This window comes from Schistocerca piceifrons, chromosome 4 (genome assembly GCF_021461385.2).
Source record: "Schistocerca piceifrons isolate TAMUIC-IGC-003096 chromosome 4, iqSchPice1.1, whole genome shotgun sequence".
Classification (NCBI taxonomy): domain Eukaryota; kingdom Metazoa; phylum Arthropoda; class Insecta; order Orthoptera; family Acrididae; genus Schistocerca; species Schistocerca piceifrons.
The window spans coordinates 585,929,432-585,953,409 of record NC_060141.1 but is presented as its reverse complement, the minus strand read 5'-3'; the positions used below and the strand labels follow the sequence as shown (position 1 = coordinate 585,953,409).

Genomic DNA, 23,978 nt, shown 5'->3' with positions numbered 1-23,978 from the left:
ATTAGATCTTTTCAGAAGTGGATCTTTCATCCTTTTATTTATGAAGGAGATCCTTCATGAAGAGGAAAGAGGCCAGGAACAGATTGACTGTTAGAAGAAACAAATATTGCAGATAAATACTATATTAACAATTAATCATCACCAATCCGTTTTATACACTTTGTGCTTACCCAGGCTTCATAGAACAGAGTAAAACTAACAGGGAAAGAAGTTAGTACTTACTCAGCTACACTAGGTAACAGCAACTACTGCTTGCTTAATGTTTATGTGACTAAACTCATAACACCAGTTTCCTACATGTTATGAAAATAAAGACCAGCTTACAGTTGACATTGTTACCTATTACACAGCTAATAGTAAACTGCAATTCTTGGATCTAGACAGTGTGATCACTTACAAAAGAAGTGTGTGATAATATTTCTTTTACTTTTCCCTTGGAACTCTAAAAATTCTCAGTTTCTTCATTTATATCTGTCTGTAATTTGTTAAATAGCATTATAACAAAAACTAGAACCTTCATTTGAACACTAGGCAAACATTTCTCAAATTCCAAGGGATCCAAGCAAAAAATTCACTTCGATCTGGTTTGTGGATATCTTTAGAATTAGAAGGGAAAAAAAAATACCTGACCAGAACTTACTTGAGAGAAGTAAAATCCCAAATGCTTCCAGCATGGACATCAAAAAGTATAAACCTTTCCCAAAGCCCAATTGAAAGTCTCCCAAAAAAATTATAATTGTCACACTAGTCAACTTCATTCTTCCCATAACTGCTTCACTTTAGAGGGCCAAACCTATGAACAAACAAGTTTAGTTATGTCTGTGTCATCCTTTCCATGGGTCAAATGGAAGAGATGTTCCTCAACAGCCTGAAACTAGGACCTCTGGTGTGGTACATATTTATTGATGATAGCTTTCTGTTCTGAATTCATGATGAAGAACAACTCCTTCACTTCTTGCAATCACTTAATTCTTTTTCCTAACAAATATGCTACCAACTGCGACATAATTTAAAATAAGACTGGAATGGTTACTTATGTGAACCCAGTATTTTTTAAGTGGTTTGTGTTAGAATAACATCACACTTTTTTAAATGAGGGTGTTAATCTCATCTTTTTTCCTTATAGAATGCACAGGAGCATATTAATAGACTACACCAGAAAAACAAAACTTACAACTTGTTATTTGAAGTGTTATTATTCATGATCTTGATAAATGATTACCCTGTAGTATACAATTAAGTGTCCGGCAGAGTGTTCGCTGAACCATCTTCAATGCTAGGTATTAACACTAGTGTATTAAACAGGGCCCAACTCAGTTAACTAAACCAAAATGTTAATGGAACAGGACTATAACCAATCCAATGACAAACCATTTAATACATATTATGGAATCCTAAAAAATATCAAGGATCTTCACGAACCATAAGTAGACATTAATAGTCACACACTAAGAGAAATCCAGTGTATAAAAGTTGTCATTGTTCACATGGAAAATAAGCTAAAGTGGAAACAACAAAATGATACTATGATCAAAAAGCTTTTCTATTGAAGCTTTGCATTTTTAGAAGTAGACAAAAAGATAATTACCATTAATGTTAATACAAGACAGTACAGTTTAAAATGTAGTAAATATATTACACTATACCTTCCTGTTTTCCCAAAAAATCCTGTTGCATGACACTCATCCACAAATGTGAGAGCCCCATACTTTTGTGCCAGTTTGCATATATCTGGCAAAGGAGCAACATTGCCATCCATTGAAAATACACCATCAGTGGCAATCACTTTCAGTCTAGCATCACTGACTTTCTTCAGATTTTCTTCCAAATCTGGCATAAAAAAATACTTTGAGACTGCAAGAAGTATTTGTGATATTTACCAATTTAAAGCTGTTAGTTTATTCCTATTAACCTTTCCTAAAACCATTTTAATTTAACAGTAGCACATAAATAACAATGTTCATTAGGTACTCCTAAATTCCTTCATGATTGACTTACTTTATTCATGCTATAACAACTTCAGATTGTTCCATATTTCCACAGTGCCTGCTGTTGGTAATACTATCATTGTTTCCTATATTATTGGCATGTCTTACAGTATTGTGCAAGAGTACGAGAGGAAAAAATATGAATTAATACAATAAGATTAAATAAATTTGTCACCATGAGCAGCTGTAACTCATGAAATAAGATTCATACCAAATAGTGCTGTAAAATGTGGTGCCAAGAATGAATATGGTGTATAATGGGTCTGGTTCTGAGTCGAGTGCAGTGACTCCATCAGAGACTTCAAAGGTTCTGAGACAAGATAGGCTGCGACTTCCTGGACTTGTGCCATAAGCATTTGTCATCTCAATTTCATCATCGAAATTTCATGCATTATAAAGGCTTAGAAAAGTATTAGTGTCAACCACATCAAGACACTTCAATGTGGAATGCCATACTGCCACAAAGGTTTCTCTTCACAAACTTCTGATTTTTTTCAACTGTTTTTTTAAAATTATTATTAGACATTGCTTTTTCAGCAACATTCTCTCTATTAGAACATATGCAAAGAAAGAATCACTTTTTTGAAACGATAATGCATTCTGCTTAGTTTATTATTAAATTTAATTGCATACAATTATAATTTTTGGGTATTATGCCACTCTCAAATAATAGCTGCAACAATTTACAGTTGCTAAAATACTATTTATATAAATTATATTGTAAAATGTTTCTACCACATTCTGGCTCTGTATGAAAAGCATCAATGCATATAGTTATGCATTAATACTCAGATGACATTGTTCTTGTGTTAACATACCAAGGATGTTAAAAATCTCTATAAACAAAACCCTCAATTTCAAGATGTGCTTTATGTTGATAAGATTCTTGACTCTTGAGGGGGAACAGTCATTAGCAGGCAGTCTCTTGGGATCCTGCTGCACCTCAGCTGTGTAAGGCTTACCTAGGTATGCAGGGCTCTGTCTAAGTGGACTTTTTATTTACCCCAGCTGCTTGTGGGACCAAAATGGAGCCTTCAAAATAATCTCCTTCTCCTTCCATCAGAAAGGGTGGGCCACTGGTAGGTACTAACACCAAATCAAATATGAGGGCTTGTGTAGCCAGTCCTCTGGATTCAGGGGTTACACAGAATTTGTCATTGAATAGTAATGGATTGCATGCTGCCAGTCAGAAGGTGTTTTTGACTGTGAAGCAAAAAGAGGGCAGCTATAACAAGGTTTCAATTTTTTACATTCAAAAAGGTTTAGAGGGCATCCCAGGTACACTGAAATCAGTCAACTAATTGCATAATGGCACTGCTGGTTGAAACTGCTAGTACCCAATTAGTTACTGACTTCCAGAAAGCTAAGTGCCTTGGGGAATATGCCATAGAAATGAAGCTCCATAACACCCTGAACTTTAGCAAAGGTATTGTGTCATGTAGAGATCCGGTTGACATTCCCAAGGACGAAATGAAGAGTGGGCTCAGCAAGGCATTATTGATGTGTAAAAAATAGCCAGTGGCCGCTAGACTTGGACTCAGTTATGATTTGACTGTTATAGTGTTCACACATCTTACTCTGTTTTCTTGATCTGTGACTTTCATGTATTGTGTCTTCCTTGAAATATATTTGTTCAACTTGAAGTTATAACAATTGATGACGAGGATTGGATTTTTCTTTTCCATTGTTGACCCACGTGTTTCCATGGCTACTTTAGAGCAACTATTGCAAGGTCTCATAGAACAGCAAATGCTTCTCACAAATGCGATTCATGATTTCGTTGTGGCATCAAATGCGGGGCATCTCTCGTCGTTGTCCCTACCTACTATTCCTCCTTACGACGAGACAGCGGAAGACTGGTCCGATTACGAAAAACGTCTTCAACAGCACTTCATGGCATTTCATGTCACGAACGAACAATCATGTAAGTCTCTGTTCCTTTCTTGGATTTCACCTCAAATGTATTGGTTGTTGTCACAATTGGTTCCTTTGAAAGATCCTGCATCTTTGTCCTTTGCTGAAATGTGCTCACGTCTGTCCTTCTATTTTCAAAAGCAAACGCATGTGGTAGCCTCTCGTGTTGCCTTTTATCGTTGCCAAAAACAACTGAATCAGTCTTATCACGCTTGGGCTGCTGAACTTCACAGCCTCAGTAGAAAGTGTCAATTTGTTACTGAAGTTCACAAAGAATCCTATGCCGATTCCATGGTACAGGATGCTATTATCCGATCGGCGCCCGACAAATAAGTTATACAACGTGCCCTTCAGTTGGCAAATCTGACTCTAGATGAAGTCGTATCCATCGCTTGATCTTTCAAAATTTCTCATGCTGCTGGAGCACAAATAGAGGCATGGGGTGACATTGGGGAAATACAACCTCTGTGCGATGTTGACAAAGCGTGTGGTGTGTCCCCGCCAGCCGACGTAGCCGCAGTATGTTCCCAAGCACAGCCTAGGCCTAACTGCAAACAAACCTCTAAGAAACTGCAGCAAAACCCTTGGCAGCTTCCTTCATGTCCGCAGTGTTTTACAAAACATTCATGAGAAGATTGTCCACAATGTTGGGCCGTGTGTCACAAATGCAAAAAAAAAAGGTCATGTGTCATCCGTTTGCAAACCTGACCGCATACATGACGTTCATGAACATGACGCTGATTCTGATTCTGTGTTGTCTGTCAACTGTACTTCTTCCCTTTCAGGGAAGTTATTCCTCACTGTCCAAATACTTGGTTGAGATGTTTTCAAGCAGGTGGATACTGGTTCTGCTGCCACTATCATCAATTCTCAGACGTATCTTCAGTTGGGTTCTCCAATCCTGTCACCTGTCACTAGGCAATAATGGACTTACAATAAACAGAAGATTTCTCTCTTGGGACAATTTGATGCTGAGGTATCTTACAAATCTGTCATTCTCACTGTTTCCATATTTGTGGTCGACCATAGTAACACAGAGAATCTTTTTGGTTTCAATGCCTTTCACGTTTTTGGGTTCTCCATAGATGACTCTGTCAATATCGTCTCTGATGCTATTCCTTATGTTCAATTGGATTCCTTGTTGATGACATTTTCATCCCTTTTTTCTCCTGGGTTAGACCGTGCAAACGACTTTGAAGCTCATATCATGCTCAAACCCACTGCTCAGCCTAAGTTTTTTTGGGCTCGGCCCATTCCTGTGGCCCTTCGTGATCAGGTCAAACGGGAGCTGGATCGTCTCACTGCTTCAGGGGTCTTGCTTCCTGTCACTTACAGTGAGTGGTCCTCTCCTGTCATTGTTGTTGCTAAGCCAAATGGTGATATTTGTCTCTGTGGCGATTTCAAAGCCACTGTAAATGCTCAATGCCTTATTGACACTTACCCTATGCTTCGACCTGAAGAACTGTTCACTAAACTTGCTGGAGGCCAGTATTTTTCTAAACTTGACCTGCCAGAAGCTTATCATCAACTTCCTCTCGATGCTGCTTCCCGGCAGTTTCTGGTCCTTAACACGCCTTTCGGCCTCTATCAATACCAGCGATTGCCATTCGGGGCTGCCAGCGCCCCTGCTCTCTTTCAGTGATTCTTGGAACAATTATTGCTCACTGTCTCTGGGTGTATAAATTACCAGGACGACATTGTTGTCACTGGCTCCATCACAAACGAACATCTTCAAAATCTCCGCACACTTTTTCATGTCTTCCAGGCTGCCGGTCTTAAGTGTAATCTTCATAAATCAAAATTTTTTCAGGCATCTATCACATACTTGGGGTTTCAACTCTCTTGGGATGGTATTCGTCTGCTTCAGCAAATTGTCACTGCGATCAATGCCCTTCCTTGCCCTACATCTGTTAAGGAACTGCAGGCCTTCTTGGGGAAAATAGCATACTATCACAAGTTTTAACTGTCTGCTGCTTCAGTGGCTCAGCCGTCACATAAAAATGTGCCTTTTCACTGGTCCGCGTCATGCGATGTGGCTTTCTAGAAATTGAAGACTATGCTGAAACAGGCCCCGTGCCTGGCTACTTATCGACCAGGCCAACATCTTGTTCTAAGCAATCTCCTTTGTACGCTGATTGCACTTCCCAAATATTCTACCAATAAACTGAAGTCTATACCCTCCTTTAGCCATGACTGAACCTACGTGATCATTCCATTTCACACCCCTCCAAGGTGTTACACCCAGGTATTTGTATGAGTTGGCCAATTCCAACAGTCACTCATTGGTATTATAGTCATAAGATACTACATTTTTTTCATTTTGTGAAGTGCACAGTTTTACATTTCTGAACATTTAAAGCAAGTTGCCAATCTTTGCACCATGCTGAAATCTTATCAAGACCTGACTGAATATTTATGCAGCTTCTTTCAGACAGTACTTCATCATAGACAACTGCATCATCTGCAGAAAGCCTGATGTTACTATTAATATTGTCTGCAACATCATTGATATACAACATGCACAGCAAGGGTCCCAACACACTGCCCTGGGGCACTCTTGAAATTATTTCTACATCTGACAATGACTCTCCATCCAAAATAACATGCTGTATACGCCCTACCAGAAAGTCAGTCCAATCACAAATTTCAATCAATGGCCCCTATGATAATACTTTTGATAATAAGCATAGGTGTGATACTGAGTCAAATTCTTTTTAGAAATCAAGAAATACTGCATCTACCTGAAGGCCTTGATCCAAAGCTTTCAGTATGTCTTGTGAGGAAAGTGTGAGTTGGGTTTCACATGGTAGATGTTTTTGGAATCCTTGCTGACTGGCATTGAGAAGGTCATTCTGTTCAAGATACTTCATTATGTTTGAGCTCAGAATATTTTCTAAGATTCTACAACAAATCTTCTATCTTTGGGTCTGCCTGTTTTACAAATCTTTTTAAGAGTAATTTTGACCAAACTTTGTAGGTGATAAGCAGGAGAGATACTCTTCCATAATTATTTGGGTCTGTTTTGTTCCCTGCTTGTGAAGTGGATGGATGAGTGGTCATCGCCATTCAAACGGTATTTGTTTAGTTCTCCAGATTTCTGTTATGATCTTGTTTATTATTTAATTTTTTTACTATTTAAGTTAAAGAGTTCTCAAACTCTTCTCCTGAATCTTTATAATCTACAATGATTTGGCGGCTCTTTTTTGGACTGTCTTCTTTTGAGCCACATTGTCTACTGAAGCATAGGCTGGATGGCTGATATCTCTCCATTATTTAATACTTTTTATATATCAAGGATAACAAATACTGCTGATTTCAGCTGTTTCATTCATGTGAAACAATAAACAAGCTTTCCTATTTGTAGGACAATAAACAAATGTGTCCTTCTGCAAACACAGAAGCATTTGTTTCCCTCAAGCTATTTGTTATCCACCAAAGTAAGCTGCTATACAATCATGTGCATATCCATATGACAAAGTAAAAGAGTAAAATTGACATTTATTTATAAATCTACATAAATATACTACTCAAGGTACACTACATAAGAGCAAACTATCAGACATTTTCAGCTCCAGATTCAAGGATTTCACAAATGAGCAGTTTGGATGGAGAGGCACTACAATTTATTTTTTTAAATTTATCTGGGAATCAAAACCCTGTCTCATACTTTGGCAGCCTGTTAATTTTTTTCCAGTGTACTTCAGTATTTGTGATACCTCTCTATCACTATAAATACAAATAACAATCTCTTTCTTACTTACAGTGTGGTAAGATATATAACTGATTGCTATTTGATTCATCAAGTGTGAACATGTATTCAGTACACTGTTGCCTGAGAGCCAGTTTTCTAACAACTGCTGAGAAAAGGCATCATCAGATTCAATAAATTTCACTTGTTACAAACTGGTTGATTACACATATAGCACCTGAGTACCTGCCATATCTCTGTGTTTGTATCTGAACTTCTGTGCCTTGCAGAGACGTATACCATCAATGATGGAAGCATGGTTCAGTTCATCAGAAAGAACTGCATCTTTTGGTGTAAGCACTGACTCAAAAAAGCCACCATTTGCATCAAAACAACTGGGATACAATATAGTGTCTTCCTTACAATGGAAGTCTGCAATTTTCTTTTCTAGTTCCTGCAAGATTTGAAAATTTCCTTAGTATGCAGCACAATTTACATATCACATCTTAGACATTAATTTAGCAATGAAGAAACAAAACCCCACTCTTGATTAAATAAGTTGGAATATAATAATGATTATGATGATGATAATAACAATATTAATTTCTTACCTTATGTATACTTTGTGTTCCACAAATGAAACGAACTGAACTCAATCCAGCACCATATTTTTCAAGAGCTGTTTTTGCTGCATGGACTACTTCTGGATGATTCTGAAAGAAAACAAATTACATTATCTCTATTAAATTAAGTGTACTTGTTATCATATAATGAATGTGTAATATTTATCTCCCTCCCCATGAACCATGGACCTTGCTGGTGGTATGGAGGCTTGCGTGCCTCAGCGATACAGATAGTCATACCGTAGGTGCAACCACAATGAAGGGGTATCTGTTGAGAGGCCAGACAAATGTGTGATTCCTAAACAGGAGCAGCAGCCTATTCAGTAGTTACAAGGGCAACAGTCTGGATGATTGACTGAACTGGCCTTGTAATATCACCCAAAACAGCATTGCTGCACTGGTACTGCAAACAGTACTGCAAACAGCTGAAAGCAAGGGGAAAGTACAGCCATAATTTTTCCTGAGGGTATGCAGCTTTACTGTATGGTTAAATGATGATGGCGTCCTCTTGGGTAAAATATTCCTGAGGTAAAATAGTCCCCCATTTGGATCTCTGGGTGAGGACTATTCAGAAGGACGCCATTATCAGGAGAAACAAAACTAGTGTTCTACAGATCAGAGTGTGGAATGTCAGATCCCTTAATTGGGCAGGTAGGATAGAAAATTTAAAAAGGGAAATGGATAGGTTAAAGTTAGATATAGTGGGAATTAGTGAAGTTCAGTGTCAGGAGGAACAGTACTTCTGGTCAGGTGAATACAGGGTTATAAATAAAAAATCAAATAGGAGTAATGCGGGAGTATGTATAACAACGAATAAAAAAAAAGTAGGAACATGGATAAGCTACCACAAACAGCCTAGTGAACACATTATTGTAGCCAAGATAGACACAAAGCCCACCCCTACCACAATAGAACAAGTTTATATGCCAACTGGCTCTGCAGATGATGAAGAGATTGAAGAAATATATGATTATACAATACAAATTATTAAAATAGTTATGGGAGACAAAAATTTAATAGTCACAACTGGAATTGGATAGTAGGTAAAGGAAATAAATGTATGATGAGGTAAAAGAAATTATTCAAATAGTTAAGGGAGACAAAAATTTAATAGTTATGGAGGACTGGAATTTGATAGTAGGAAAGGGAAAGAAATGTATGATGAGACAAAAGAAATTATTCAAATAGTTAAGGGAGATGAAAATTTAATAGTCATGGGGAACTGAAATTCAAAGTCAGAAAAGGAAGAGAAGGAAAAGTAGTAGGTGAGTGTGGAATGGGGGAAAGGAATGAAATAGGAAGCCGCTTGGAAGAATTTTGCACAGAGCATAATTTAATCATCACTAACACTTGGTTTAAGAATCATGAAACAAGGCTGTATATGTGGAAGAGATCTGGAGACACCAGAGGGTTTCAGATTGATTATATAATGGTAAGACAGAGATTTAGGAACCAGGTTTTAAATTGTTAGACATTTTGAAGGGCAGATGTGGGCTCTGACCACAATTTATTGGTTATAAACAGTAGATTAAAACTGAAGAAACTGCAAAAAGGTAGGAATTTAAGAAGATGGGACCTGGATAAACTGAAGGAACTAGAGGTTGTAGAGAGTTTCAGAGGGAGCATTAGGGAACAATTGACAAGAATAGGGAAAAGGAATATAGTACAAGAAGAATGCGTAACTCTGAATGATGAAATACTGAAGGCAGCAGTGGATCAAGTAGGTAAAAGATGAGAGCTAGTAGAAATCCTTGGGTAAGATAAGAAATGCTGAATTTAATTGATGACAGGAGAAAATATAAAAATTCAATAAATGAAGTAGGCAAAAAGGAATACAAATGTCTCAAAAATGAGATCAACGGAAAGTGCAAAATGGCTAAGCAGGAATGGCTAGAGGACAAATGTAAGGATGTAGAAGTATACATCACTAGTGATATGGTAGATGCCACCTACAGCATAATCAAATAGAGCTTTGGATCATGAAAGAACATACTGTATGAATATCAAGAGCTCAGATGGTAAACTAGTCCTAAGCAAAGAAGGGAAAGCTGAAAGGTGGAAGGAGTATATAGAGTGTCTATATAAGGGCAATGTACTTGAAGGCACTATTACAGAAATGGAAGAGGATGTAGATGAAGATGAGATCGGAGATATAATTATGAGTGAAGAATTTGACAGAGCACTGAAAGACCTAAGTAGATACAAGGCCGCAGGAATAGACGACATTACGTTAGAACTACTGACAGCCTTGGGAGAGCCAGCCATGATCAAACTCTTCCATCTGGTGGGGACGATGTATGAGACAGGGGAAATACTCTCAGACTTCAAGAAGAATATAATAATCCCATCTCCAAAGAAAGCAGGTGCTGAGAGGTGTGAAAATTATCGAACTATCAGTTTAATAAGTCATGGTTGCAAAATACTAACATGAATTGTTTACAGATGAATGGAAAAACTGGTAGAAGCCGACCTTAGGAAAGATCAGTTTGGATTCCATAGAAATGTAGGAACATGTGAGGCAATACTGACATATGACTTTTCTTAGAAGCTAGGTTAAGGAAAGGCAAATCTACATTTCTAGCATTTGTAGACTTAAAGAAATTTTCACAATTTGTTTGGAATACTCTCTTTCAAATTCTGAAGGTGGCAGGTGTAAAATAACGGAAATGAAAGGCTATTTACAATTTGTACAGAAAACAGAAGGAGCTTGTAAGAGTCGAGGGGCATGAGAGGGAAGCAATGGTAGAGAAGGGAGTGAGACAGAGTTGTAACCTAACCCCATCTCCCATGTTATTCAATCTGTACACTGAATGAGCAGTAAAGGAACCAGGAAAAATTTGTAGTAGGAATTAAAATTCAGGGAGAAGAAATACAAACCTTGAGGTTCACCAATGACATTGTAATTCCGTCAGAGACAGCAAAGGGCTTGGAAGAACAGCTGAACAGAAAGGGTAGTCTCCTGAAAGGAGGTTACAAGATGAACATCAACAAAAGCAAAACAAGGATAATGGGATGTAGTCGAATTAATTCAGGTCATGCTGAGGGAATTATATTAGGAAATGAGACACTTAAAGTAGTACATGAGTTTTGCTATTTGGGCAGCAAAATAACTAAGGATGGTCGTAGCAAAGAGGGTATAAAATGTAGACTGGTGATGGCAAGGAATGAGGTTCTGAAGAAGAGAAATTTGATAACATCGAGTATAGATTTAAGTGTCAGAAAGTCTTTCGTGAAAGTATTTGTATGGAGTGTAGCTATATATGGGTGTGAAACATGGATGATAAACAGTTGACACAGGAAGAGAATAGAAGCGTTTGAAATGTGGTGCTACAGAAGAATGCTGAAAATTAGATAGGTAGATCACATAACTAATGAGGAGGTACTGAATAGAATTGGGGAGAAGAGGAATTGTGGCACAGTTTGACTAGAAGAAGGGATCGGTTTGTAGGATGCAATCTGAGGGATCAAGGGATCACCAGTTTAGTACTGGAGGGAAGCGTGAAGGGGAAAAAGTCATATAAGGAGACCCAGAGATGAGTACATGAAGCAGATTCAGAAGGACGTAGTTAGTCGGAGATGAAGAGGCTTGCACAGGATAGAATAGCATGTAGAGCTGCATCAAACCAGTCTTTGGACAGAATACCACAACAACAGCAATATTTATAATTTTGTGGTACCTCTCAGGAAACCATGTATCACTGCTAACTGTGAAGATGATTTTGTTTAGTTTGAACGTACCTGAAGTATTGCTGTATGACAGAATTACTATACAAGAATAAGTAAAAAATAACTATTATTAATGAGTGTAGTGTTACAGCTGAAATAATAAAATAAAAGTATGAAAGCATAGATTGCATAGTTATAAAATCCATAGATAATTTGTATGCAACTGCACTATACTTACTGATAAACCAAGATAATTATTGGCACAGAAATTCAGTATCTTAGTGTTTTGACCAGCAACACTGATCAAAGTGCTTTGGCTCGATGTGATAATCCTTTCCTCCTTCCATGTACCAGCTGCTTTTATGTTATTTATTTCCTCACGTAAAATGCTTTTAAGGTGTTCACTTGCATTTGAATGCACACTCCGATACAGTGCTACATCCTTGGACTGTATGAGAAAACGTGATGTCACTGTGGGCATCGAAAGCGCAAATATTAAAACATTAAGACTAACATTTTCTCCTTCTGTTACATGCACCTGTGCATGCTTGCATGTGTGTGTGTGTGTGTGTGTGTGTGTCTGAAGAGTGCTTCATTCACAAAGATGAGTGATCCCTTAAAACAAGAAATTTTATCAAAGAAGTTCAATGATTTTTAATTAAATTTACCTTGCATTTACAGCATACAGTGTTTTCTAAGAGCCATCAGCTTTAGCATTTGTCCTTTTTCTCATGTTCTCTCTCATACCCCTGCACCCAAAGAGAAACTCTCATCTTTACAGACAATATGTTACCTCATTAAAACCATGCTTGCTATATTTTGGTCATTTTGCTTCCCTTTGCAGTTGTCCAATGCTTTGAAACTGTTTGTTACATGTTAGCTGTACCTAATTTTGTGCTTAGTAGAACGTTGGCAATTGACTGTTTCTTTTATTACATACAAAGTTTGTGATTTTATATAGGTCATTAGAGTACAATGCTATGGTAGGTCAGAATGGCCAAATAAAACTGGCCTGTAAAGTATTTATACTTACAGTAAGACTGATGCAGGGCTAACCCACGTTACTGAAGTTGTGGTTTTTATTCACTACAGGGTCTGTTTTGTGCCTTTTGCCATTAAGTTTTGCACTGCAGACTTTGCTGGAGGTTTTGCCAAAACACTTCCAGATTTAAGCTTTTACACAAACAGTTCCAAACACATATTCCATTAATTGTACTTTGTATAACACTCAGCAATGAACAGACACTGTTTTATCATGAGCACCATTTTGTGTTACGTTCAACTAGTCATCAGCCACATCTGCTCCTCTCACAAACTCAAAAATAATGACACAACCAAGTACTCAGAACAGAGCATGTGAGAGATGTGTATGAGCATACATGCAGCAACAACCAATTGGTGCACTGAAACCATGATTTCCAGCATTTTCTGGGAGTGCAGTTCTTCTGTTCATTAAAAAGGGTCAATTACATATAATTTTCTGGGCCAGTTTTATTTTTCCTTCCCTATATAGTGTCTGCTGCAAAACTCAGATAGGACAGACATTTGTATGAGAAAGACTGAACTCATATCCTTTGGTACAGACTGTTTTATTCATTTATTCATTCATCATAACCTGTAGATCCCACTATGAAGGAAAAACTGCAAAGATGTGATGAAATAGAAATTTCAAAGATGTGGAATGAGTTAAAAATGGAGAGAACACGCTCCTGCTTAATTTGAGTGCAGTGTGCTGGCCGCTGCATTGCCTTGTTCCTTGGGAACTCATCAATATACACATAAATGATGTGACGCACTCACTCAGTTCAATGAGATCTACTCCACAACTGTGTGAGTCCTTTCCTGGATTTCAACCATGATATTATGATGTGTAGCATACATTTGACTCTTCAGACACACCCACAAGAACAAGTCAGGGCAGTAAAATTGGGTGATTGTTCTGGCCTATCAAAGTCTCCAAATCTGTAAAAAAACAACCAGGAAAATGATGCCCCAAGATATACATCAACTGATGGGCTGTATGAGATCTTTCACAATCCTGTTGGAACCATACGTCGCTGTTCAACTTTGGAAGGAGGAAGTCATTTAACATTAGGATGTAGTGATCCCTAGTAACTGTTACTGAACATAAATAAAGATCCTCAAAAGAATATGGACCAATGATGCCACACAAAACCATGTTGCACTACACAGTCACACGTTCACAATACAGGGGCTTCTCTCACAACTGAGGAGATTTATCTCACCTATGTGGTACCCAGTATCTGTAATGCTGTTTACTTCCACCACAATCTAGATAAAAATGGATGTCACCTGACATCAATTTATATTTTCATATCTGCAGGTTTTCTGCTAAAAATTGAAGGAAATGCAAGCTGAAATCTACCAGGCAATTTTATCTTGTTTATTTAGTTTCTGTATGACCTACAATTTGTATCGGTAAATGTACAGGTTATCATGGATGATGGCAGGTAACCTTCCACTGTTCTTAGTGCCAAAGCAATCTGGCAGCAGAAGGATGAGAATTTTAGATGAGTGCTTGATGCGCCTCCTTTGCTTGCTCTGCAGACCACTGTCTTCCATTTCCCTGGACTTTCCTTCTTTGCTCAAGCTGCAGTCATCTTGAATTGTTGCACCAATTGTACAGTTATTGAAAGATCCAGGACCTTATCATGTTGTTTCAATTTGCACAGTGACAAAAGAGTCACTAAATTGTGATTGGAGACTCATTATGTTTGAAATATGCTCAAGGTAAATGCTTGATGCTCTGAACCCCTTCGGGCCATAATTACAAATGGCCGTCCTTCCTCAATATGCAGTGTGCATGTATGTTTCATGCAGCTGCAAGACGGGCACCATACTGTGTGACTCAGATCATACTGTTCATTCTACTAGATCTTGTATTAAAATCCTGCTGTTTATCTTCTGTTAGTAGTTTAATATTGAAATGTCAATATTAATATTTATCATTGAACAACAGTTATTGACACACTATAAATAAAGGGCTATGTAGAAACAGTATTTCTATAAGTCATTTGGCTACAAGAAATATTCAACCCTCAAAGTTATACAAGAACTGACTATAAAGATATTTTTTAGTTTTCTTTTGAATTTATTAGGCTTTTCAATGTCTTGCTTTACATCAGAAGGGAGTTTGTTGAAGAATTTCGAAGTGAAGTGCAAGAACCCACCATGAACTCAAGAAGAGAAGGCAAGGCCTACTGCACATGGGAATAACTTTTTGTCTTGTATTTTGGCTGTCTAAAGTATAATTTGATTGAAACTGATTTCTATCATTAGCAACAAACACCACCAATGAGTAAATGCACTGGAGTGAAACTATAAAAAATTTGTCTTAGCAAATGAAACTTTATGTACAACTTGGACTTAAATATGGATCATGACAAGCAAGAGATCCAGGTTTGAGTCGAAGTTTGATAGTAATTTTCATTTGCTGTAACATTCCAATGTCCCATAAGTAGTGGACTGAAGCTTGAATCATAATAATGTGTAGCAGAAGAACATTTGTGACTAGCTTTACTTTGAACATCTAGCAGAGATGTCATATCACAATCTTCTAAAGTACTCATTTCTTAAAGGTTGCAGATAGAACTTCTGAAATGGCAACTAGCAGTATTCCTCTGGCACAATGAGAATTGTGTATGCTTGTGAACTAGGTGACAGATAGATACCACCTATATGAAAATTAAGGATGCCTTTGGGGAAAAAGAGAAGCAGCTATATGAATATCAAGAGCTCAGATGAAAAACCAATCCTAAGCAAAAGAGGGAAAGCTAAAAGATGGAAGGAATATATAAAGGGTCTATACCATGGAGATGAACCTGAAGGCAATAACAGAGGAAGGGAAGAGGAGATAGATGAAGATGAGGTGAGAGATACGATAATGTGAGAAGAATTTGACAGGGCTCTGAAAGTATGAGAACTTGACAGACCTCTGAAAGATCTAAGTCAAAACAAGGCCCTGGACGTAGATGTTATTACATCAGAAGCACTGATAGCCTTGGGAGAGCCAGCCATGACAAAACTCATTCACCTGGTTTGCAAGATGTATGAGACAGTCAAAGTACCCTCAGAATTCAAGAAGAATATAATAATTCTAATTCCAAAGAAAGCTGTCCTGAGAGGTCTGAAAATTATTGAACTATCAGTTTAATAACTCACGGTTACAAAATACACAAATCAAAAATAGTTTTGCATCATCTCGGTTCTGAGAGTTCTGGAATCTGTACAGAAAATTGGAACAAAGATCAACATTAACATCATTTCTGACCTTTTTATTGCTCATGAAAACCACACATTGCATGTTGTACCACCATACAGTGAGACCTTCAGAAGTGGTGGTCCAGACTGCTGTACACTCTGGTACCTCTAATACCCAGTAACACATCCTCTTGCATTGATGCATGCCTGTATTTGTCGTGTTATACTATCCACAATTTCATCAAGGCACTGTTGGTCCAGATTGTCCCACTCCTCAATGACAATTCTATGTAGATCCCTCAGAGTGATTGGTGGGTCACGTCAACCATAAACAGCCCTTTTCATTCTATACCAGGCATGTTCAATAGGGTTCATGTCTGGAGAACATGCTGGTCACTCAAGTCGAGTGGTGTCGTTATCCTGAAGGAAGTTATTCACAAGATGTGCATGATGGGGGCACAAATTGTCATCCATGAAGATGAATGCTTCACCAATATGCTGCTGATATGGTTGCACTATCAGTTGGAGGATGGAATTCACATATCGTACAGCCATTAAGGTGCCTTCTGTGACCACCAGCGACGTATGCCGGCCCCACATAATGCCACCCCAAAACAGCAGGGAACCTCCACCTTGCTGCATTCACTGGACAGTGTCTCTAAGGTGTTCAGCCTGACCAGATTGCCTCCACAAACATCTCTGACAATTGTCTGGTTGAAGGCATATGCGACACTCATCACTGAAGAGAACATGATGCCAATCCTGAGCAGTCCATTCAGCATGTTTTTGGGCCCATCTGTACTGCACTGCATGGTGTGATGGTTGCAAGGATGGACATTGCCATGGATGTTGAGAGTGAAGTTGTGCATCATGCAGCTTATTGCACACAGTTTGAGTTGTAACATGATATCCTATGGCTGCACGAAAAGGATTATTTGACATGGTGGCGTTACTGTCAGGGTTCCTCCAAGTCATGTGGTCATCCACTGCAGTAGTAGCCCTTAAGCAGCCTGAGCAAGGCATGTCATCTGTCTCTCTGCATCTCCTCCATGTCTGGACAGCATTGCTTTGGTTCACTCCGAGATGCCTGGACACTTTCCTTGTTGAGAACCCTTCCTGGCACAAAGTAACAATGCGGACATAATTGAACCACAGTATTGACTGTCTAGGCATGGTTGTACTACAAATAACATGAGCTGTGTACCTCCTTCCTGGTACAATGACTGGAACTGATCAGCTGTCAGACTCCCTCTGTCTAATAGGTGCTGCTCATGCATGGTTGTTTACATCTTTGGGCAGGTTTAGTGACATTTCTGTAGAGTCAAAGGGACTGTGTCTGTGATACAATATCCACAGTCAACATCTATCTTCAGGAGGTCTGGGAACTGTGGTGGTGCAAAACATTTTTTGATGTGTGTGCTAATATGAATTTTTTACAGACAAATGGAAAAACTGGTAGGAGCTGACTTTGGGGAAGACTGGTTTGGATTCCAAAGAAATGTAGGAACATGCAATGTAATACTGACCCTATGAGTTATCTTAGAAGATAGTTTAAGGAATGGCAAACCTGTGTTCATAGCATTTGTAGACTTAGAAACAGCTTTTGACAATGTTGATAGGAATACCCTCTTTGAAATTTTGGAGGTGCGGGGGTAAAATACAGGGAGCAAAAGACTATTTACAACTTGTACAGAAACCAGATGGCAGTTATGAGTCAGTGGGCATGAAAGGCAAGCAGTGATTGAGAAGGGAGTGAGACAGGATTGTAGCCTGTCTCTGATGTCATTCAATCTGTACATGAACAAGCAGTATAGAGAACCAAAGAAAAGCTTGGAGTAGGAATTAAAGTTCAGGTAGAAGAAATAAATACTCTGTTTGCTAATGACACTGTAATTCTGTCAGATACAGTAAAGGACTTGGAAGAGCAATTGGACATAATTGACAGTGTCTTGAAAGGAAGATATAACATGAACATCAACAAAAGTGAAACAAGGATAACGGAATGTAGTCGAATTAAATCAAGTGATGCTAAGGGAATTAGATCAGGAAATGAGACACTTAAAGAAGTAGATGAGTTTTGCTATTTGAGCAGTAAAATAACTGGTTGAACTAGAGAAGGTATAAAGTGTAAAAGTATTTCTGAAGAAGAGAATTTTTTAACATAAAAAATAGAGTCATTGCTGAAGGTATTTGTCTGGAGTGTAGCAATGTATGAAAGTGAAATATGGATGATAAACAGTTTATACAAGAAGAGAATAGAAGCTTTTGAAATGTGATGCTAGAGACAAATATTTTGAAGATCAAAACGGTAGATCATATAAATGATGAGAAGATACTGAATAGAAATAGGGAGACAAGAAATTTGTGTCACGACTTGACCAAAAGAAAGGAATAGTTGATGGAACACATTATGAAACATCAAGAGATCATCAATTTAGTATTGGAGGGAAGTGTAGGGGGTGGGGAGCAAACATCATAAAGGGAGACCAAGAGATGAATACAGTAAGCATATTCATAAGCATGTGGGTTACAACAGTTATTGAGAGGTGAAGAGCCTCGATCAGCATAGAGGACCCGAGTTCAAGTCTCGGTCCGGCACACAGTTTTAATCTGCCAGGAAGTTTCACATCAGCGCACACTCCACTGCAGAGTGAAAATCTCATTCTGGAAACATCCCCCAGGCTGTGGCTCAGCCATGTCTCCGCAATATCCTTTCTTTCAGGAGTGCTAGTTCTGCAAGGTTCGCAGGAGAGCTTCTGTAAAGTTTGGAAGGTAGGAGACGAGTACTGGCAGAAGTAAAGCTGTGAGGACGGGGTGTGAGTCGTGCTTGGATAGCTCAGTTGGTAAAGCATTTGCCCGTGAAAGGCAAAGGTCCCGAGTTCAAGTCTCGGTCCGGCACACAGTTTTAATCTGCCAGGAAGTTTCACATCAGTGCACAATCCGCTGCAGAGTGAAAATCTCATTCTGAATACATTGGTTATAAGTGTTTGCTGAGGAAACTTCTACTACTTATTTCTTATTACAGATATATAACTGCTAAGGATTGGAATGCAAAATCAAAACTAATCCTTTTGATTGATCCAGTAAAATCTGTTCAAATGGAAAAAGGCTACATCAGCAAAGGAGCTATTGGACAAACTGAATGCATTAGAAGATTGAGGTTTTGCTAGAAATGTAGGATTACTTTGTGAGCTGATAAATACAAGATTGAACAAGTGCAAAGGCATGGATGAATGTGTGAATAAAATAATTTCAATCTCAAATATTGTAAGGGATATCAGTTTTGAAATTGCAGAAGAATGGATTGGCACTTTATTCTTAGCTGGACTAGCAGAGAAATATTCACCTATGATTATGGGTTTAGAAAATTCGGGAATACCCATTACACAGATAGCGTGAAGGTTAAGATTCTACAGAAGGTGAAAAATGAGTCAGATGCTTATGCTCCAAAGACAGAACAGGACTGGCTTTATCCTCTAAATACAAGAAGAAGAAGCCAATAAAATGTTTCAGATAGCAGAAGACTGGACATTTTTTGTCCAATTGTAATGAAAGGTTGAGTATTAAAGAAAAGAAACCAACAGCTATTACTGAACAGTCACTTCAATAACTCTTGGTTGCAAAATAAGTCACAAATTATTTACAGAAGAATGGAAAAACTGACAGAAGCTCACTGTTTTCGAAATCAGATGCCCACTTCTTCAACACCAATATATAGTCTGTAAGGTTTGCTTAATTTTTTCCTGGTATTTTGCAATTCCCTTTGTAGATATTTTTCCATGAGACACAGTTACTTACTGTCTTTAACTTGTTCACAGAAGCAAACTGGACAACCCTTATAGTGTTATTACTAGTTTCATTGTGCAGACATTCCTTACCAGACACACTTCTGAAAGCATGTTCTCCAATCAGTTTGGCATTGTAGTCACTGCGGACTATTTTGGAGTCACATCTATTATTCTATCACAAATCACATGTAACTTATCAGAAAAACCATATCTTCATCTCATTTATCTGTTGGTGCATATATGTTCACGAAGTTCACATTGTGAAATTTGCCTTTGATAAGGAGGGTACATATTCTTTCACTATGTGGAGTGAAAGCAATAACAGATCCACACATGTTCTTGGAGACTAAAAACCCAACTCCAACTCTTGTTGTCTTTCATATTTCCCGGAATAATATAGGCAGAATTTATGGTTATGAATCTCACCTATTCAATCTGACTTCCTGAAGTGCAACAATACCCATTCCACACCTTAGCTTCTCTTCCACAATATTATTTATAGCTCCTATCTGCAACAGTGTATGAACATTCCATGTTCCAAACTTAAGCATTGGTATATCCATATTCCTGTTCCTTCATAAGGGCAGTCTGGCATTTCTTGTTAAATTATTCATGATTATATGCTTTTTACAAGTCAGGTGTATTGAGCTTGCACTCAGCCCTAACCTGGGGAACCTGGTTTTCATTTGAGACAGTTAGACAACTTAGTCTTTTGGGCCCCCTTACCCTGTTGTGAGGGACACACTTCATCTGGCTCCTCTGCTGGGGCCAATTCAGCTTTTGTGACCCAGCAAGCAGCTATGCTACTTCCGGTATAGCCCCAGCTTCTTCAGAGCTCACAACCCTCCCCATCTGGCATGTAAGGTGCCTCCGACAAGATGGTGTCCCCTGAAGAGGAATTATTGTACAATACACTTTGATATTTTCTATTCCTTTAATGATTAAATGAAAGTAAAACTATTATTATTATCTGATAAATTTTCTTGATTCACTAGGTTGACCTATTTTTGGTAAATTGTGTATATTTTCAGTACCATTGCTCCATTGTGTAAAATTCAAGGGTAGCTACATCTGAATTTGTCATTCAATGTAATATTCAGTGAACAAACCAAATGAATCAGAATTAATTACACCAAGACACTATTCATAGCATTTTATTCATATAATATACAACTTGTATCTCAGAGACATTATGTCCAGAAATCACAAACAAACTGCACCTGGTGGGTGGAGTATCACAAAGGAAAATGAAGACTGATAGTAGCATACAGGTAACTTTGATCTACATGAGGGTTAAGACTATGCTTACAAGAAACTGTGATAATCAACCCAAGAGAGTAAAATGTCTAGGTTACAGCAGAAATGTACATTATAGGGAAATGTCAATTACATATAGCTACCACCTTACTGTTACTTCTGTAAATTGAAAACATAGATTCGTAATGAATCTCATGCCTTCATGTTTAGCACTGTCCATCTGACACCAAACTGGATGGGGAAAATATTACAGTTGCAAACAACTGTATTTAACCTATATAAATTGTATATTCAGGTACAGGCAACCACACAAGTGGATTCTTGAAACAGGAAAATGATGACATGGACAAACAGGCACTGCATGTGCCGATGTACACCAATGGCAGTGAACAAGTGCTTCAGAGCCTGTGTGGTGATGAAACACTGTTGTCAACAGGATACAGTTCTAGTGAGCAGTGCTAAGATCTTATTGGGAATTTTTACAAAGGGCAAAATGGGATCACTGATATCTCAATTATTAGACTGTACAGCAAGGGCCCCAATTTCATAAAAGCAATTGAGAAAATAATTGTATTGAATGACAGAGATTTCAAATATCTCATGTCAAATTGCTTCTGTGACACTACAGCACAATTGGATAGATAAAAAACCTACTCATCATGTGGTGGCAGGGAACAACACATACATAAGTTAAGGAAGTGTGCAAGCTTTCAGAGCTAGTGGCTCCTTCTCCTGACAGAAAGGTTGAGGGGGAAGGAAGAGGAATGAAAGAAAAGGACTGGAAAGGTTCAGGAAATGGGGAGAGTTTCAGAAAAGTCACCCAGAATCCCATCTTACTGAATGGGATGAGATGGAAAGACTGACTCTTGGAGACTGCACCAGTGCAGTCTGCAACAAGCAATCTTTTCTGCTTGTCGTGTCCTGTAAGTCTCCCCTGACCTAGTGCTACAGTCAATTTTTCCGAAATTCTCCTCATTTCCTATACCATGCCAGTCCTTTTCTTCACTCCCAGTTTTGTTCCCTTCAACCATTCTGTCACAAGGTTGCAAATTTCCCTAATTTTTATATGTTTTCCCCTGCTGCTGCTTGGCGAGTAAATTTTTTTTATCTATCCAATTACACTACCGGCCATTAAAATTACTACACCAAGAAGAAATGTAGATGATAAACAGCTATTCATTGGACAAATACATTATACTAGATCTGACATGTGATTACATTTTCGTGCAATTTGGATGCATAGATCCTGAGAAATCAGTACCCAGAACAACCACCTCTGGCCATAATAATGGCCTTGATACACCTGGGCATTGAGTCAAACAGAGCTTGGATGGTGTATACAGATACAGCTGCCTATTCAGCTTCATCACGATGCCACAGTTAATCAAGAGTAGTTACTGGCATATTGTGACGAGCCAGTTGCTCGGCCACCATTGACCAGAATTTTTCAATTGGTGAGAGATCTGGAGAATGTGCTGGCCAGGGCAGCAGTCAAACATTTTCTGTATCCAGAAAGGCCCGTACAGGACCTGCAACATGCGGTTGTGCATTATCCTGCTGAAATGTAGGGTTTCGCAGGGATCAAATGAAGGGTAGAGGCATGGTTCGTAACACATCTGAAATGTAACTTCCACTGTTCAAAGTGTCATCAATGCGAAGAAGAGGTGACCGAGACGTGTAACCAATGGCACCCCATACCATCACGCCGGGTGATGTGCTAGTATGGCGATGACGAATATATGCTTCCAATGTGCGTTCACTGTGATGTCGCCAAACACGTATGCGACCATCAAGATGCTGTAAACAGAACCTGGATTCATCTGAAAAAATGAAGTTTTGCCATTCTTGCACCCAGGTTTGCCATTGAGTACACCATCGCAGGCCTGTCTGTGATGCAGCATCAAGGGTAACCTCAGCCATTGTCTCCAAGCTGGTAGTCCATGCTGCTGCAAACATCATCGAACTGTTCGTGCAGATGGTTGTTGTCTTGCAAACATCCCCATCTGTTGACTCAGGAATTGAGACATGGCTGCACAATCCATTACAGCTATGTGGATAAGATGCTTGTCATCTCGACTGTTAGTGATATGAGGCCATTGGGATCCAGCACGACATTCCGTATTACCCTCGTGAACCCACCAATTCCATATTCTGTTAACAGTGATTGGATCTCGACCAACGCGAGCAGCAGTGTCACGATATGATAAACTGCAATCATGATAGGCTATAATCTGACATTTATCAAAGTCGGAAACGTGATGGTACACATTTCTCCTCCTTACACAGGGCATCACAGCAATGTTTCACCAGGCAGTGCTGGTCAACTGCTGTTTGTGTATGAGAACTCGGTTGGAAACTTTCCTCATGTCAGCACATTGTAGGTGTCACCACTGGTGCTAAGCTTGTGTGAATGCTCTGAAAAGCTAATCATTTCCATATCACAGCATCTTCTTCCTGTCGGTTAAATTTCGCATCTGTAGCATGTCATCTTTGTGGTGTAGCAATTTTAATGGCCAGTAGTGTATATCAGTTTTCAAAAATTGATTATTTTTGTTGATATATTACTTCTCTAACATGAGTGATTACTTGACTCAAATGCCATAAACAGTTGTTGATTCTACAAGAAAACACTGAAGTGTCATCATTTACATCATATATTAAATTTATGTAACTAGGCAATAATTTTTTCTTCTACTATTATTCTGTCTCTCACTGACAGTATATTCTTTTATATTTATTGCTGAGTTTTGTAATCAGTAATAGACATAGAAACATCCAAGGGTTTGGCAGGAAAAGCTTTTGACCAAATTAAGCAGTTGATGGGGTAATGGAG

The 23,978-nt window shown here is 38.5% G+C and overlaps 1 protein-coding gene across 1 annotated transcript in view; it reads right to left on the bottom strand.

Annotated features, from left to right (window-relative positions):
* Nucleotides 1-23,978, bottom strand: part of LOC124794617 (2-amino-3-ketobutyrate coenzyme A ligase, mitochondrial) — a 54,764-nt gene that overhangs the window by 17,552 nt on the left and 13,234 nt on the right. The window contains exons 2-5 of the mRNA XM_047258108.1: nucleotides 12,118-12,350; nucleotides 8,202-8,303; nucleotides 7,837-8,044; nucleotides 1,647-1,830 (exon numbers count right to left, since the gene is read on the bottom strand). Of these exons, the coding sequence (XP_047114064.1) occupies nucleotides 1,647-1,830; nucleotides 7,837-8,044; nucleotides 8,202-8,303; nucleotides 12,118-12,350 (727 nt within the window). The remainder of the gene's footprint in view (nucleotides 1-1,646; nucleotides 1,831-7,836; nucleotides 8,045-8,201; nucleotides 8,304-12,117; nucleotides 12,351-23,978) is intronic.